The 18,410-nt window shown below is 48.7% G+C and overlaps 1 protein-coding gene across 1 annotated transcript; it reads left to right on the plus strand.

Annotated features, from left to right (window-relative positions):
* Nucleotides 1-1,678: 1,678 nt before the first annotated feature.
* Nucleotides 1,679-11,793, plus strand: AADACL4 (arylacetamide deacetylase like 4). Its single transcript, XM_008694706.2, has 4 exons — nt 1,679-1,959; nt 4,163-4,379; nt 7,580-7,643; nt 10,854-11,793. The coding sequence occupies exons 1-4, from the start codon at nt 1,801-1,803 to the stop codon at nt 11,626-11,628; spliced, it is 1,215 nt and encodes a 404-aa protein (XP_008692928.1). The 5' UTR covers nt 1,679-1,800; the 3' UTR covers nt 11,629-11,793.
* Nucleotides 11,794-18,410: the final 6,617 nt, after the last annotated feature.

Raw genomic sequence — 18,410 nt, forward strand, 5'->3', positions numbered from 1 at the left:
TCCAGGACTGGCTTCTCCAGTCCTCTGGTCCTGCAGTGTGTGTGGCTTTTGCAGATGGCTTTTCTAGCACCAGCTCCTGCAGTAGCTCTCCCTTCCATCCCCCCTTGGGTAGTTTCATTTCAGAGTGCCTCCATCAAGACACCACCCTATGAATGAATGGCTTTCCCTAGGACCCAGGGAGGGAAGATTGTCAACAAATTGGGGGTGAGGGGGCAGGACAGATGTTAGCAAGTCCCACTGGTACAGCAGGAGAGCAACTTGCCAAGTCAATGAGTCATGCCATGCCTCTCCAACAAGCTCTAGACCTCAGTCCAGTGGGGTGAGAGGCGTTCTGTCTCAGCCCTAGAGGTAACAGTCGTTCCTTGTATCTGTAATTCCTATAAACTTTAGAGCTCTCTTTACTTCTTGCTAGCTAATCTCTTGTGACTCTTGTACCCTATTATAGTTAATAATTCATCATGTTAGTTTTCTTCACACATTGTAGATGCTGGGTGCTGGCAAAACCACACATACTCCAGGAGCCTGCCATGTGAGCTCCTGGACACAGGGAGCAGAGCCTTCTCTCCTCAGATGTCTCTCCAGGACCCTTTCTTGACAATGCCTCCTTGCCAACAGACAGAGGAAAAATATTGAAATTTCCAGCTCCATTTTTACAAAGCAGATAAAAATTGAGTTTGGAGCTGACAGGCAATAAATTGAGAACTGGCAAAAACTCAAATGTCTATCCACAGTAGAAGGAATAAAGAGTTGTGGTGTATTCATACAACAGAATGCTATGCAGGAATGAGAATGAATAAACTGATCGATATAGAAGATGTGGAAGATACACCCGTTTATATAAAAGTCCGAAATCAGCCAGCCGAGTTTGGCTGTTAAAGGAACAATGGTGGTTACCTTTAGTGAGTGTAGTAATGGGGAGGGGGTGGTGGTGATGGGGAGAAGGGACCGTCTAGGTGCTAGAGGTGTACTACATCCTGGTTTGGGTGCTGGTATTTGGGTGTGTTCACATTGTGGAAATTCTTTGAGCTGTATACGTAACGATTTATACAGTCTTACATATGCATGGGTATGCATACATTTATTTATTATAGCCAAATATCATTTGCTTGAAAAAGAAGATATTCGCACAGCCATGTTCTTTCCAGCGCTATTCACAATTCCTCAGCTAATTATATCTCCTTCTTTTAGAGGAGAAACTGAGATGCAGAGAACAGATATAACTTATTGAAGGCCACAGAGCCAGGAAGCTGAAAAGGCAGGGTTCAAACCCAGGCAGGCTGGCATCTTAGTAAGTCTTCTTGACCCTCTGCTATGCTGCCTCTCCCCACAGCCTAGACTGGGGCATCAATCAAAGTGGGGTCGGGGCAGCTAACTGGAATGAGATGTGCTTTGTCCACCCTAACCAGACTCTGGTGAGGAAGGCTGGCTGTGTGCCTCCTATTCCACAATTGAAAAATCAGGTCACAAAGGTCTGAGGCCTCTCCCTTGGGTGCCCAGGTGCCAGGTGCTGTCTGAGCCTGCAGCTGTGCCAAGGCTTTAGGAGACCCATCTACCAAGACACCTCCTGATGGGCAGGACTGGCTTTCTTGGTGCCTGCATTCTTCAGAGGAGTGAGTAGTCCTTCCAGCTGCCATTGGCTCTGCTGGATTTATGTATGAGAAGCCAGGTCAGGGCACTGAGTCATGGCTAAGCCCCAACACAGTGGGAACCAGGAGACAGCTGGAATAAGCAGTCCAGGGTCTCCCAACACAAGTTCCTGAGCTGATTCCTCAGAGAAGCAGCTCCTCAAAACGCCGGAACATGCTCATCCTGGGGCTGGTGCTACTGTCCAGCTTCTCTGTGGGAGTCTTCGTCTGGGCTGTGCTTCAGCACTTCCTCACCGCCGATGTCCCCTCCGCTTTGCAACATCCCACCAAGTTCCGGTTTCTGCACTGCATTTTCCTGTACGTGCTCACTTTGGTGAGTTTGCTCTCAGCCTCTGTCACGGGCTGGGGTCCCTTCCTCTCTCCCTGTACCTTACCCCTCCTTTCCTCACCAGACTCCCCCGAGGCAGCCTTTGCTGCACTGTCTTTTGCGTCTGTGGTTCCACTTCCCTCCCTCTTCCCTTCCCTTCCTCACTCCCACCCCCACTTTTCCTCCTTCAAACATCAAATACTTTTGAATGCCAATCACTGGGCTGCTTTCTGAGGATTCTAAAAGGATTTCAGACCCGGTCCCTTCCTTCAATGGGCTTTCAGCCTGACAGGGAATGAACTGGCTTCACCCACAGCATCTTTGACCCTTGGCGCACTTACTTGCCTGTAGGTCTTCTCCCCTGCATAGACTGTAGGCACCTTGAAGGCAGGGACTGCCTTATCCACCTTCGCAAGCCCGGCCCCAAGCACAGACCTGCCACCCAGAAGGTGCTTTCTATTTGCTGATCAAGACATAAGGGAACTCACCCAGCCTGTCGGAGTGGCCGTGCTGGCCTGGCTCTGAGTAGGGACCGGCATTGTGGAGAGGCCAGCATATGCCCAGACCTGCAGCAGATTGGGAAACAAAGGTTTGGCATGTGGCAGGAGGCAGGCAACTGGATTTAATCCCAATATCTTAAGGCGGGGTGATAGCAGCCAAACAGTTCACGCCACTTACCTGGGGGGGGGGAGGGGCAACCGTGGAAAAAGGAGGATAGAGACCTCAGCAAGAAGCCCAGGCTGCAGCCAGCCTGCCAGTGTGTGCATCCCAGCTCTGGCCATGCGATCTCGGGCCATGTACTGAACCTCTCTCTGTGTCTGTTTCCTTACCTGTGAAAGGGAAACAATAGTGTCCATCTCATCAGGTTGGTGAAAGAATGAGATGACGTGATTAGGGCTCAATAGGTTTGGTAAAGAAGTAAAATACGTTTCTGTGCTGCTGGAATGTTCCACTGTGGATACGGATGACTCTCAGAGATAGAACAAGTCTAGTTTATAATTACAGAAATGCTGCTAGCTCAAGGAGACAGGCCGAGGGTGCAAAACTCTCATGTCTCTTATTTATCAGGGCCATGCTCCTCACCGGAGGTCAGCCTGCCTCAAACCAGCGGCCGCTTTCTCATGGGACTAAGGCTAGTCTGAGACCCAGAAAAGGCCAGACCTTTCTAACCTTCAGTGTTTTCTCCTCGAGAGTAGCTCACAGGCCCAAGTGCCTGCTGATGACCGCTGCGCTGGGGCGCTCGCAGGAGGCTCGGAGCCGGACCTTACAAGTAACACAGCCAGCTATTTTCCCAGCAAGATGGGCTTATTCAGGAAGAGCAGAGGAATTGCAATTGGGGACAGCAAGTTATGGCAAACCACAGACAAGTCCAGCGATCAGAGGAGGGAAACCCTTCTTTATCGAGAAGTGGGGGGAGTGGGAGGGCTGCTTTGAATTAAAGTCCATTGGAGGAAAGCTGGAGGCCAGAGTTGGAATCGCTTCTCATTGGCTGAGTTGTGGTATCTTCTTATTGGCTGAGCTTGTTGCTAGGCCAGGAGAAGTTCTTCCTGCCTCCTGTCAGGCTTCTTCTTGGGAAGTTGAGCTACGTCTTCCCATTGGTCTGCAATTGAGAAAGAGCTGTACCTCCCGAGGGCTCCCCCTGCTGGCGTCCCACTCCATCTTCCCAGAGGTTTCCCTGTCCAGTTTCACAGATACGGAGACACTTGGGAGGTCCCATCCTGGTCCCTTCAGCACTGGCTGGGTGCCCCCAGGACACACTGCCCATCCCGGGGTGCTGCTGATGAAGATGATGATGTCCAAGTGGTTACGGTTCACTCGGTTCTGGAAGACAAACAGATACAGGAGGGATAAGAAATTTGAAGAGGAGGAGGAAAAACCTAAAAAGATTTTATGACCCAGAAATCAGGTGCCTTCTTTTGGTGTCAGACAACCCTTGGTCTGAACCCCAAGTTTCCCATTTGTTAGCTTTGTGGCCTCCATTGTCTTTGAGCCTCCATTTTTTTCCTGTGATAAATGAGGATAGCAAGAGATACTTTTTATAGGGTTGATGAGAAGATTAAATGGGAAATGCAGCCCTGGGTCCACATGAACAAGGCAGATGAAAGACTGCAAAAACATCCTAGCAATTATCGGTGACAGGTGTCATCTACAGTCCAGATGGGTCCTGACCTCTCCTAATGTTTCCCTTTCTTTCTCTTACCTCCAACAGGCAGAAATATTTGAGAAGCTGGGAATTTGCTCCATGCTCAGATTCCTCCAGTTATTGGAAGGCAGTGTGAGAATAAAGAAGGATGCTAGACTGATGGTAACGGACCTGTATTTTGGGACCATACCTGTGAGGCTGTTCCAGCCCAAAGCAGCATCCTCTGGCCCCCGGCGAGGCATCCTCTTCTTCCCCGGAGGAAGCGGGTTTGTGGGGAGCCTGGGTAAGGACTTCATCTACGTGCACAAATTTGCCCACCCTTCCATGAGAACCTTTTTGTAGTGACTCAAAGGAATCAATGGTTGGAGATTTTTATAGGGAGCCCAGACGAAAGGCTTTGGGCTCATGTCAGCAGATGGTGTGCAAATCTACATAGGAGATGGTAATTTTCTGTACTGTAATAGTCTTGGTCAAGGTGAGGCTAGTGCTGTGTCTCAATAGGGCTTTCATGGATGGTCCTGGAGGGTTGATTCCTCTCTTCCCTCACCACTCACAGGCAGCACTGGCTGGTCCTAGCTGCTCCCCACCCACACTACCTCCCAAACCCATGCATTTCTCCCGGGCTTTGAACCCCACCATGATCCAAGACCCCATCTTCTCTTGCCTACCCCCTTGACACTTCTGCTTCTCCTGTCGCCCCTCATTCCATTCTCCACCCGGCAGCCAGAAAGACCTTTAAAAAAATACAAGCCAGAGCTTGTCGGTCCTGTGCTAAACCTTTCTTGTGGCTCTCCAGTGCCCTTCGATGGAACCAAGCCATTGAACCCTGATAGCTTGGAAGCCCCTGCCCACCTTTCCGACCTGGTTCCCTGGGTCTCCCTCCTCCCAAAGCAGTTCCCTGCGCTGCAGCCACACCACGCACATGACTGCGTTCCAGACACTCCCGGCTCCTCCCCACTCTGAATCCTCTGCACTTGCTGTCCGGGGCACCTCAAAAGCTGTCTCGCCCCTCCTGACTTTGCATCGCTGGTGGGCCCTTGTTTGTTCTTCTAGTCTGACCTCCAATGCCCCTCCCCGGAGAGGCCTCCCTGAACATCTTACCTAAGGAACCGTCCCTTAGAGTTCTATGCCCCTGTCTCCATCCCTGACCTCATCCCTTTACATTTTCTTCATGGCACTTGTCACCATCTGAATTTGCCTTGTTCCTTCGTGTGTTTTCTTATGGTCTGTCTTCCCCAACTAAAAATGGAAACTCCACGAGGGCCAGGAAGACTTGTGTTTTATTTTCTGCCTCATCCCCAGTGCCTTGCCTGTGCTTTTCCATTTTCGAATGACTCTATGAGTGCATGAATCCGGATGGGTGGATAATTGGCTGAAAGGATGTGTTCAGGAATGAACACACAAGTGGATGGACAGATGGTTGGACGCGTTGCCCGCCCGGCCCTGGAATTGGGGTGTACCGCCACCTGGTGGTGGAAATAACCACAGCCTCATTTGCTGCCACAATGCTCTCCTTTTTCAGAAGTTAGCAATGGTGATCTCCCACCTGAGGGCCCCAAGATCGTTCTTCCCTTTCAGAGGCCCCCAGGAGGAGCACCCCGTTAGTTGGCTAGGACTGTTAGCCTTCCTCTTTGGGCCATGGTATTATTTACAAAAGTAAAGCCAGGACTCATTCAGCAAATATTCCCTGAGTGTCTACCTTGTGCCAGACCTTCTTCCAGGTACAGAGCACTGAGCGGAGAACAAGGAGGGTCTTCATGGAGCCTACTCAAATGAGGAGGAGGCTGGGCAGTGAAAGAGCAAACAAACAAGTAGGGTAATTTCACAGAGTGAGAGCCTGAGGGGGTGGAATAGGTAGAGAAGGATTCAGATGCATCCTTAGTTTTTCAAGAACAAGCCTCTCCAAAAAGGTGGAATTTGAGCCCAGGCCCAACCAACGGATGAGGAGGAACCAGTCCTATAGAGGCTGGGAAACAGCATTCGAAGCCTCTGGGGGTGGGGGAGGCAAAGGGGGTGCCGGGGGCTCCATCTTGAAAGGGGCACCAAGAAACATAGTCTAATATTTTTATGCATTATTTTTGAAAACTCGATAATAATGCAAAAAAAATCTATGATGGACAAAATATCAAGGTTTATCTAATGGCAGGATCGACAGGGCGGGGGAATTGGACAAAGGCAAAGTAGGCTCTTGTCTACTTGAGATTTTCATACGAGGGTGTTCATCAACTTGTGGTATTTACTTGGGGATTCCTTCAAGTAGTATTTATCTTGGTTGCTGAGTGTCCGGGGCCCATGGCAAGTGCCTCCCTTGCCTCCGCGGGGTCCCAGCCCTGTTAAGTCTAAGCCGAAGGGAGCGCAAACGTGGAGCTCGGGAACAGGAGCTTGAAGGAAAGAATGAATGTCCCGGGGGGGGGGGGGCAGAGCAGGGAAGCAGGGAGATGGCGTGCGAAGGGCCAGCAGCGGCTTCCACCCTCTCTGTGCTTTGAACCCCCCTCCCCGGGGATGCTTTAGAGTCGTCCCCACACCCAGGTCCTGCCCAGGCCGCTGTCTGGTTCAGGGGTGGGGCCGAGGCATCAGCATTTTTAAAAAGCTCCCAGACGATGCTGATTGGCAAGCAGGGCTGAGGCTGCCGTAGGAGCTGCCCACTCCCCACTCCGTTTGGACCCCTCCTCCATCACCTCCCTCAATGAAGTCAATGAAGCCTGCACCCCCCCCGCCACCCGTCACTTCTCCAGGTCATATCAGTCATTCCCAACCTCCCCGGATGCTGGCATTGTCTGGCGTGACCTGGGAAGTCCTGCTGCCCGTGCCCCCCCCCCCCCCAGAGACACTGGTTCAGTTGGTTTGGGGGCTCCTTCTGGGCATCGGGACTTGCAAAAACTCCCTGGTACTTCCACGCACAGCCAGGGTTGACAACCACTGAATTACAGATTTGTTTGGTACAAATGCTGTGTCTGGCACTGTGCCAGGATGGCCAAATACTGTTGAGAAGGGTCTTGTCCTCTGACAACCTCAGAGGTACCACTCAGCTAATAGAAATGGCCCATCCAACCCTTGCTTATTTCTTAATAATATATGTCTGTATGCATGCGTATGTAATTACCATTAATATTCTAGGGCAGGCATGCCTCCCTTCCCCGGTCTTGGTTTTGTAGGTTTCCAATCACCAAGCCTTTCTTGGTCCTCAGCCTCCCCCCTCACTTTTGTAAAAAGGAACGTTGTTGCTGGTGAGCCCCGAGATGCAGCCAAGCCCCGACGGCATTTTGGTTGCGCCCAGGCAGAGCCGGCCAGAGTCACTGCGGAGGAGGCAAGAACAGGAACAGGAGACTGTCACACCCAAAGCTGGTGCTGCTGGCGGTCTGGCCCTGGAGGCCGGGGGAGGAGGGCAGGCAGCAGGGCTGGGCCCTGGGGGGGGGGGAGTGCGGCGACATCCCTAGAGACCACTCAGGGTGACTGCTGCTGTGACCGGCTCTACTCTTGCAGACTCCTACCACAACCTGTGCAGTTTTTTGGTCCTGGAGACGGACTCCGTGCTGCTGTCGGTGGGGTGAGTTGCTGGAGAAAGTCAGTGGGTGTTGCATAGGTGGGGGAAGGCAGGAATGAGCACATGGCTGGTTTGGAGAAGAGAGAGAGAGGCCCTGAGCCCCAGGAGGCACTCTTGCACATGCACATAAGGACCCGGGCACTGCACTGTTCAAAAGGACAAAAACCCAGAAACGACCCAAAGGCCCATCAGCGCGGAGTGCGTGAATAAACTGTGGCAAGAAACAAGTGTGGGTGAGGATGTGGAGAAAAAAGAATGCTTCCGCGCTGTTGGTGGGAATGCATATTTGTGGAAGACAGCGGGGAAGTTCCTCCAAAAATTAAAAATAGATCTAACCCATGGTCTAGTAATCGTGTTCCTGGGTCTTTACCCAAGAAACAGGGAAACTCTCATTTGAAAGGATACATGTGCCCTGTGTTCATTGCAGTGTGAGTTACAAGAGCCAAATTATGGAAGCAGCCCAAGTGTCCATCAATAGAGGAGTGGATGAAGATGTGGTAGATATACAACGGAATATTATTCAGCCATAAAAAGGAATGAAATCTTTTTTTTATTTTCTATTTTTTTAACTAGTGATTCATCACTTACATATAATACCCAGTGCTCTTCACAAGAAGTGCCCTCCTTAACGCCCGTCCCCCACCTAGCCCGTCCCCCACCCACCTCCCTCCAGCAACCCTGTTTCTTCTCTATCACTGAGTCTCTTACGGTTTGCCTACCTCTCTCTAAAAAGAATGAAATCTTGCCGTTTGCAACAACATGGATGGAGCTAGAGAGTAATGCTAAACGATATAAGCCAGTCAGAGAAAGATAAATACCATATGATTTCAATCATACATGGAATTTCAGAAGCAAAACAAATGAACAAAGGAAAAAAAGACAGACCAAAAAACAGACTCTTTTTTCCTTTTTAAAAAAAGTTATTATTTATTTATTTATTATGTTTTAAAAAGATTTTATTTATTTGACAGAGAGAGACAGCGAGAGAGGGAACACAAGCAGGGGGAGTGGGAGAGGAAGAAGCAGGCTTCCCGCTGAGCAGGGAGCCCAATGCGGAACTTGATCCCAGGACCCTGGGATCATGACCTGAGCCGAAGGCAGACGCTTAACGGCTAAGCCACCCAGGTGCCCCTAAAAAAGTTATTATTTAAATTCCAATTAGTTAACATATGGCATAATATTAGTTTCAGGTGTACAATATAGTGATTCAACACTTCCATACATCACCCAGTGCTCATCACGACCTTAGTCCCCATCCCCTATTTCCCCCATACCCCCACCCACCTCCCCTCTGGTGACCATCAGCTTGTTCTCTGTAATGAAGAGTCTGTTTCTTGGTTTGCCTCTCTCTTTTCTTCCCCTCTGCTCCTTTGTTTGGTTTCTTGAATTCTACGTAGGGGTGCCTCTGTGTGACTTACAGCAACTCACCAAGCCTCTCTGGTCTTCTTGATGAGATCGAGGAAGGCAGCATCTTTCTGGTACTCGACATACTTCCTGACTGGCTCAGCATTGTGTCTGAAATCCCACTGAGAGAGTTTCTGTCAGACTCTCCATCTGAGAAGGCCTTCGTGGTAATGAGAATACTCCTTGAACACGTAAAAGTGTTAACGAACACCTGCATGAATACCTTGCAGGAAATTGCTTACGATATTGTTATTCTGGAGAGTTGAAAAGACCCAGGGGGTGCCGGAGTGGCTCAATGTTAAGTGCCCGACTCTTGATTTTGGCTCAGGTCATGATCTTAGGGTTGTGAGATCGAACCCCATGTCAGGCTCCATGCTGAGTGTGGAACCTGCTTAAGATTCTCTCTCCTTCTTCATCTACCTCTCCCATCATTGCTCTCATGCTCTCTCTTTCTCTCTCTCAAAAAAAAAAAAGGGAAGGAAGGAAGGAAAGAAGGAAGAAAAGAAGAAAGAAAGAAAGAAAGAAAGAAAGAGGAAAGAAAGAAAGAAAGAAAGAAAGAAAGAAAGAAAGAAAGAAAAAAAGAAAGAAAGACAGACAAGACATAGGGTGTGGACCAGACTGAGCACATGAGCAACTTACAGGTATAAAACACAGTCGTGTTAACTGTAATCACCATGTTGTAGGTTATTTTTTTAAAGATTTTATTTATTTATTTGACAGAGAGAGCAAGAGACCACAAGCAGGGGGCACAGTAGAGGCAGAGGGAGAAGCAGGCTGTCTGCTGAGCAGGGAGCCCGATGCGGGACTCGATCCCAGGACCCTGGGATCATGACCTGAGCAAAGGCAGATGCTTCACCGACTGAGCCCCCCAGGCGCCCCGCCAGGTCGTAGGTTAGATCCTCAGGACTTGTTATTCTTATAACTGGAAGTTTGTACTTTTGATCAACATCTCCCTCCCCTCCCCCTGCCCCAGCCCCTGTTAACCACCATTCTGAGTTGTGTCTTTTGAGAGTCCACAGATAAGTGAGATCATACGGTATTTGTCTTTCTCTGCTGGACTCACTTCACTTAATGTAATGTCCTCAAGGTCCATCCATGTTGCCCCAAATGGCAGGATTTCCTCCCTTCTCGTGGCTGAATAATATTTTACTATAATTTACACATCTAGAAGTTCATTTTCAAGTCCTTTCTTTTTGTCCTTGAATTCCCATGAAGAGGCACACTTTGGGGGCTTACTCAGAGCAGCCCTCAGTGTCTGTTCCCTGCCTGCCTACCTTTCCTACACCTTCACCCTCATGGCTCCTCCCAACCTGCTCCCTCCTTCCTCAAACCCCCAAGAGAAGGCAGCTCCTTAAGTCACTGGGTAAGAACAAACCTTGGCCATTAGACTTTTGATAAAAAAAAAAAATTCTTCCTGAAAGAAACTTCTCCTTTATTTGGAGAAGCCCTTTCTCTCCAGACAGCCAGCGGGACAGACAGTAACTTCCTTCGCCTTTCCTGGCATTCCTGGTTGTCCTGTTTCTACTTCAAACAGCTTTCGAGTTGCATAATCTTGGTGTAGGGTCTGCATTTCTGGGCAGCAGACAGAGCCTAGGGCCGGAGTCAGGAATCCCTGCCTGGAAGACCAAGGAGAGGCTCTTCACGTCCTCATCTGCAAAAAAAAAGGGGGGGATAAAAATCCTTACCTCACAGGACCATTCTGGGGACTTAGTCAGAGACAGGATTGCAAGGAGGAGTCGAGGACACAGTTAAATCGTTCCCAAACAGCTGGCCACACTGCTATGCTTTTGTTCCCTGCTTGCTCCTCAGGTACCGCAAGCTTCCCGATCACCATTATCCCAGCATTTTCCAAGACTGCCTGAACGCCTCCATTCACTTCCTGAAGTCCCTGAAAACCTTCGGGGTGGACCCCGCCCGGGTTGTGATCTGTGGAGACAGCATTGGGGGAGGGTATGTGGCCTGTGTCACCCAGGCCCTGGTGGGCAGATCAGATCTTCCCCAGATCAGGGCCCAGGTCCTGATTTACGCAGTGACTCAGCTCATCAATTTCCAGTTACCTTCCTACTGGCAGAACCGAAACGTCCCGTTCCTCTCCCAGGAGTTCATGATGATGTGTATGTTCAAATATATGGTTATCGACGTTCACTGGTGGGATGCCATCTTGAACGGGGCTTTCATACCCCCGGAAGTCTGGAAGAAGTACCGGAAGTGGCTTAGCCCTGACAACATACCCAGGAGATTCAGGAAAGCAGGCTACCAACCTCTGTTTCCCGGCCCTTTTAATGAGGCCGCCTACCTGGAAAACAAACACCTTTTGGATGTAGCCAATGCCCCTCTGCTAAGGGATGATGAGACCATCGCGCAGCTTCCTGCAGCCTTCCTGGTGAGCTGTGAGCACGACATCCTCCGCGATGACACCTTGCTCTATATGAAGCGCTTGGAGGACCAGGGGGTCCCTGTGACGTGGTATCACGTGGAAGATGGCTTTCATGGGTCCTTGATGTTTTTTGATAAGAAGCTTTTCTTTTTCCCATGCTCCCTGAAAATTATAAACTCCGTCATCAGTTATATAAAGAGCATATAGTAACCCTGGGGTGCTGCGTCCTTTGGTGAATTCTATTTTGCTGATTAAGAAGACGCTAAGTCAATGCTCGGCCCATGCGAGAAGGATAAGGGAGCTTAGAACAGTCTTGCTTAGTATCTAAAAAAATCCAAAATATGGGGCACCTGGGTGGCGCAGTCATTCAGCGTCTGCCTTTGGCTCAGGGCGTGAGCCTGGCGTTATGGGATCGAGCCCCACGTCGGGCTCCTCCGCTGGGAGCCTGCTTCTTCCTCTCCCACTCCCCCTGCTTGTGTTCCCTCTCTCGCTGGCTGTCTCTCTCTCTGTCAAATAAATAAATAAAATCTTAAAAAAAAAAAAAAAAAAGAAAATCCAAAATGTCTCTCTTTCTTTCTGGCACCAACAACGGTTAACCCTGGATCTAGCAACACTTGCCAACTTTCTCATTCAGGTGAAACAGATCTCAAAGGGAGGGGGGAAAATCTTTAAAAATTTCTCACAGCCTTAACACACAATGTCTGAACAGAGTAAATGCCAACAATTGGTCATACTGTCCCCGGTGAATCTATACTCAGGAGGCGAAGCACGGCTTGGAGCCATATTGCCTGTTGGAGGAGGGGCTCCTACTTGTCCTTGGGGTCAGAGGTCACCAGCCAAATTCCCACAGACTGGTTCCAGATCAGTCTCCAGCTGGAGAAATGCTGTTGCAGTAGAACTCTTGCCTCAAGTCAGCTACCCATCGGCTGGACGAAAGGCAGATTTTAGGGGAGGTGATTGGAAAAGGAGATGGGGAAGAGGGAAGAGGGAGGCCATGTGGGAGAGTGTGGGCTCTGGGGGGCTGGGTGGATGTTGTTTGGGCTCAAGTCTTTAATCTGAATTCCAAAATCAGATCCCGGCCTACCAAGAGGCAGGCTCTCAGGGCCAAGGCTGTCTTGGGAGCCTCTGGATGCCATCTGGCATATGCAAACTGCATTCTTGAAGCCGGACACCTTACTATACACTCTTTCTTTGGTGAGCTTATGTATCATTCCCACTTTTACAAAGAACCTTGCCCTAGAGGTGCTGGCCAGCTTGGTTGGTAGAGTGTGTGACTCTTGATCTCCAGGTTGTGAGTTCGAGCCCCATGTTGGGTATAGAGATTATTTTTTAAAAATAAAATATTAAAAAAAAAGAACGTTGTCCTTGCTTAGCCCATACCACTTTCTCTGCTCACAGGGAAAGGGAAGAGAGTCTTGATACCGCATGCCAGCACTGTCCGCATAAGTTTTTACATGGGCCCATGTTTGCTAGATACATCAGTAATAACACTGAGCCTCACCACTGTCTATACCCACCCAAGTGCTGGAGTTGGAGGTTTTCCCTTTTCTTCCACCATAACCTCTTTTGGTACCAAGGACCTCACCTATGATCAATGGAGGAGGGAGTCTTACAGGTGTCTTGGATCATAGAGGAAGGGAGGGAAAACTGAATGTGAAGAAATCAGAGAGGGAGACAAACCATGAGAAACTCTTGACTCTGGGAAACAAGCTGAGGGTTGCTGGAGGGGAGGGAGGTAGGTGGGGGGACGGAATAACTGGGTGATGGGCATTAAGGAGGGCACTTGATGTAATGAGTACTGGATGTTATACGCAAATGATGAATCATTGAGCATTATATCAGAAACTAATGATGTACTGTATGTTGGCTAGTTGACTTAAAAAAAAAGGAAATATACAGCCTGGGGCCCCTTGCAGACCTACTGAATCAGAATCTGCATGTTTAACCAGATTCCCAGGTGATTCATGTGCCCATGACAGTTTGAGCCAAATCACCCTGGGGGAAAGAGAAAGACACTGAAGCCAGCCAGACCTGGGTGAATTCTGACCCTGCAGATTCACGGTCCAACTTTGAGCAAGTTTTTTATCTGCTACCAGCTTTGGTTTTCTTATCTCTAAAAGGGGAAAATAACACTTTTCTCAGAGCAGTCTTTTTTATTGTGGTAAAAGATACACAACATGAAACGTCACCGTTTTAAATTGTGCAATTCAGCAGCATTCAGTGTATTTGCAACATTGGGTAACGATCACTACTGTTTAGTTCCAGAACATTTTCATCACCACCCAAAGGATACCCTGTACCTTAAGGCACATTTCCATTCTGTTCCCCCTCCAGTCATTGGTAACTGCTAATTTTCTTTCTGTCTCTAGGAACTTGCCCTCTCTGGTTATTTCATACGAATGGAAGCATCCAATACATAGCCTTGTATTCTGGCTTTTTTCAACTTGGTCTTTTTGAAAAAAAAAATGTTACTGAAAGAGAATAAATCTAGAAAAAAGTGCACAAATTATAAATATACAGCTCGATGAGTTTTCACACCAACTACATTCAGGTAACCATTACCCAGACCAAAAAACAGCATTTCGGTGTCCCAGAAGCCTCTCCCCTGCCCTTGTCCTGTCACCATGACATAGACTGGATTCATTTTTCCTGCTTTTGAACTTCATAAAATGGAATCGTAACTGTTCTCTCTCATGTCTGGCTCCTGTTGCTCAGCACTGGTGGGATTCATCTACGTTGTTGCACGTCCTCGTAGCTTGTTCACCGTATTTGCGCTCTAGTTCCCCATCGTGTGAACAGATGGTCATGTATTCATCCCTCCTCTTGATGGGATGGATCGTTTCCAGTTTTCATCTATCATGAATGGTGCCGCCATAACCATTTCTGTCCATGTCTTTTAGCACACATGTTCAACTTCTGTTGGCTCCATTCCTCGGAGTAGAACCGCTGGCTCAGAGGGTACGCATGTGCTCAGAATTAGTGGACGCTTCCCAACAGTCTTTCAGAGCAGTTGTGCCGAGTTATCAGTGGTGTATAATACGGATGCTCCGTATTGCCACCCACACTTCTTGATATCCAGTTGTACTTGAGCACATTAGAAGCGGACCATTGAAGAGCTCTCATCTGTTCTGGATTTATACGGCTATTCTGCGATATGAAATAGCACAGACAGCCCAGTAATCGTGTTTCCCAATATGACTTTGCTTTATTGCCTTTTAAACCCAGAATCGACTATTAGGATCTGAACCTGTCAAGCTACTAACCAGCTTGTGGCTACATGGGGAGGGGAGTGTATCTACCTGGTATCTAGTGGGAAAACCTCCTTCCTCTGAGCACATGAAATCAAATAGTCCCTCATCTTTGGGAAACACCAAAAGTTTATTTTGCAGTTCAAGTATTTTCAACAGAACTATCTATTGTACCTTCAAACAGAGGCTCATTGGCTAGCAGTCAAGGAGTCATGAGCTTGACTGGGGAAAGAAATATTGTTATTTTCATGAACCTCTCATTGAAATTTAGTTTTCTTTTTTTTTTGTTGTTTTGTTTTGTTTTTTGTTTTTTTCTGGCAGAAATGTGGACCACAAGCCACAGTAATATTGCTTGTACAGGGGTCTTAATCACCAATAGAAATCACAAATATTTTCATGTATTTCCATTGTGGCAAATACTACAAAACATCTTGTATGTTCATCGTTATTTTGAAATGTGGCATTCCTAGATCTGCCACTAGATCGTGCTATTTACTGTTTTTTTTTAAGCACTTATATTTCTATATCAGAAATTGAAAAACCATCTCAACAACTCCATTTTACTATAATTAATTTTCTTGGTAAAACTTGGTCTGTTTTGCAGTTAATTAAAAACATTGTTTTTACCCCAAAAAAAGTACTAAAAATATTCTGAAAAGAGGTCTGCAGCACAAAAAGATGAAGAATCCCCGCTTTCAACTGACAATCAGCCACCAGCCATGAGTGATCAGGAAGGAGAGGAACATTCCAAAGGGTTCTAAGTGTGTCTGCAGGGTCACTTCGCCGGTCTGCCATTCTGTCTAACATTGAGCCCATCGTGACCTTAAAACGGATTATTAACAAAGCTATTGTGAAGATTCGGCCAGGATTACTTACTTCAGAGTCTGGAAAGTTGACTCAGCCTTTAGCAGCTCAAAGCTTGTTCACCTGTCCTTGAGGCAGGAGGGGCTCCTGAAACAGACGAGGCCCGTTCTTTTCCCAGGGGGCTTCCTCAGCCAGGAAGGCTCTCCCCAGATCGCTGCTTGGGGAGCGCGCACCCTGAACACTTATGAAGGAATGAATGCACTTCCTGACGCTGCAAACAAGAATTACACATAGAGACGCATTTCTCCAAGTCCGGCGCCATGTTGGTGCCACGTGGAGCGGAAGTCGGCGCTGCGGGCGTCGGGTCCGAGTTCAAGTTCACGTGCAGTCCGCTGTCTGGGGCGGGGGCCCTTCCACCTGGCTCCCTGCACCAACGTGCCTGAGTGGGGCCCCTTAGATCTGCCTGCATCGGAGAAAGAGACCCCAAGGGTCAGGCGGCCTGATACGGCTTTTGCAGCCTCCGTGTGCAGCCGGCCCTCCTGCCCCTGCAGACCCTCAGGTCGGCCTCCCCCCAACGGTGTCCTTCAAAACCCTTGGCCAGGGACTCAGTTCGGCTCCAGGGACTTCCACCTGAGAGTTTCAGCCCAGGAATGTGATTTCAGGAAACAACGTTCAGCTCATTTCCCCTTCAAATGTGCACCACCTCCCCGTCCCCCCAGCCCCTCCACCCTCACTGCTTTCCCCTCTACCCTTTGCAGCTCACATGGGTTTTCCTAAGGGATTAGTAGCCCTTCCACGACGTGAGAGGTGGGGAAACTGACAAAGCCATCCTCGGTGTCCATTTTTGGAGCAAGTTCTGAAGGCAGAAACTGTACTAAGCAAGATGATTCTTGTCATTTTTTCAGACCTTCCCCTTTTATTCACTTGGAAGCTGGAAAACAAAGCTAGAGATTCCCGACGGGTCTTTTCACAGAGGATTTGTGACCCCGTACAGCGAGAGCATGTGCAGTGAAGGCAAAGTGAAATGGACGCAGCAGCGGGCACGGGTCGGAAGTTGGAAGAAGAGGAGAAAAGTATGTCCCCTAGAAGGGCCAACAACGTGTCACACTCGAGGCAGGTAATTGTTTTTTATTAAGATATAATGGACATACATGGGGCGCCTGGGTGGCACAGCGGTTAAGCGTCTGCCTTCGGCTCAGGGCGTGATCCTGGCGTTATGGGATCGAGCCCCACATCAGGCTCCTCCGCTGGGAGCCTGCTTCTTCCTCTCCCACTCCCCCTGCTTGTGTTCCCTCTCTCGCTGGCTGTCTCTCTGTCAAATAAATAAATAAAAAAATCTTAAAAAAAAAGATATAATGGACATACAAACATTGCATTAGATTTAGGTGTACAACATAATGATTCGGCGTACGTATGCATAGATACCGCAAAATGATCACCCCAAAAAGTTTAGTCAATACCCGTCACCACACATAGTTCTATTTCCTTTTCTTGTGACGAGAATCTAGCAACTAGTCTCTTAGCAACTTTCAATGTGCGGTGTTGTTCACCAGAGTCCTCGTGGCATGTGACATCCCTCAGAGTTCATCCCTTACTTATCTTGTAACTGGAAGTTTGGGTCCCTTTTGACGCCTTCACCCATTTTGCCTGCCCCGCATTCCCCACTTCTGGCAAACACCAAGCAAATAATTCTTAGAGAAATTCTTGAGTAAGGAGAGAAGTCTACTAAGTCTTTTTAGATGGTGTCCTGAAAAGAAGAGTTTTAAGTGGGAGTTCTATCGGTGACAGTAACTGGTAGACCAAAAAGTTTTTGCAGACACATTGATTGCATTTGCAAAAGCAAATCTCACATGCTTATTTCTCAAAGCCAAGGGGGGCTTGTAGGGGTCTGCTGCCCCTTCAGGACTCCCCCCAGAGACGCTAATATCCGAATCCCCAGCACCTGCAAGTATATTACCTTCTGTGGCAAAAGGGACTTGGCTCGTGTGATTAAGGATTCTGAGGTGGGGAGATTATCCTGGATTATCCAAGTGGGCCCAATGTCATCCTAAGGGTCCATTTAAGAGGGAAACAGGAGAGGTCAGCATCAGCAAAGGAGGTAGGATGACAGAAGCAGAGGTCAGAGTGATGCCAGGAAGGGACCCTGGGCCAAGGAGCACAAGCACCTCTAGAAGCTGGGAAAGGGAAGGAGACGGGTAGGAGCCTCTAAGAGGAACTCAGCCTTGCCGACACCTTGACTTTAGACCTTCTGCCTCCAGAACCGTATGAGAATAAATTGGTATTGTTTTAAGCCCCAAGTTGGTAATAATTTGTTACAGCAGCAGTGGGACACGAATACATTGTTCCTCCCTTCCTTCCTCCACCTGCTCTGCGCCCTGGGAAGCATAGAGCCCGCCAATAGTATCCTTTGCCCTTGGCTTTCTCGAAGGGTCTGGGCAGGGGAGCACCTCCACATGAGAGCCTAGGGAGGAAGAAGAGTGACAGAGGAGTCAGCTCTGTCCCTGTGGGATTGCCACGTGTAAGCTGTGAGCCTCAGCTCAGCTGACAGGGAGCCCTCTCCAGGCAGCCTTGTTCCGAGGGGAGGGAGAACGGAGCCTGATGTTACCAGCTGTGCTATCCTATGGGGGTCTTTGCAAGTTATCCTAATATGAGGGTCTAGTCCATTCAGGCTGCTGTAACAATATTATCACAGACTGGGGGACGTATAGACAAGAGAAATTTATCTCTCACGGTTCTGAAGGCTGGGAAGTCCAGATCAAGGTGCCGGCAGATTCTGTGTGAGAACGCACTTCCCAGTTCCTAGACGGCTGTCTTTTCTCTGTGTCCTTATATGGCAGCAGGGGCAAGGGAACTCTCTGAGGTCTCTTGTAAGGGCACTAATTCCATTCATGTGGACCCCACCCTCATGACCTAATCACCTCCCAAAGGACCTCCCTC

The sequence above is a fragment of the Ursus maritimus genome, unplaced genomic scaffold, assembly GCF_017311325.1.
Source record: "Ursus maritimus isolate PB19 unplaced genomic scaffold, ASM1731132v1 scaffold_32, whole genome shotgun sequence".
NCBI lineage: Eukaryota > Metazoa > Chordata > Mammalia > Carnivora > Ursidae > Ursus > Ursus maritimus.

Bases quoted from the DNA above. Each gene is read 5' to 3' on its own strand.
- AADACL4 (XM_008694706.2), top strand. From the start codon at position 1,801: ATGCTCATCCTGGGGCTGGTGCTACTGTCCAGCTTCTCTGTGGGAGTC. The intron at 1,960-4,162 runs GTGAGTTTGCTC...TACCTCCAACAG, and splicing joins TCCTGTACGTGCTCACTTTG to GCAGAAATATTTGAGAAGCT. The intron at 4,380-7,579 runs GTAAGGACTTCA...CTACTCTTGCAG, and splicing joins CGGGTTTGTGGGGAGCCTGG to ACTCCTACCACAACCTGTGC.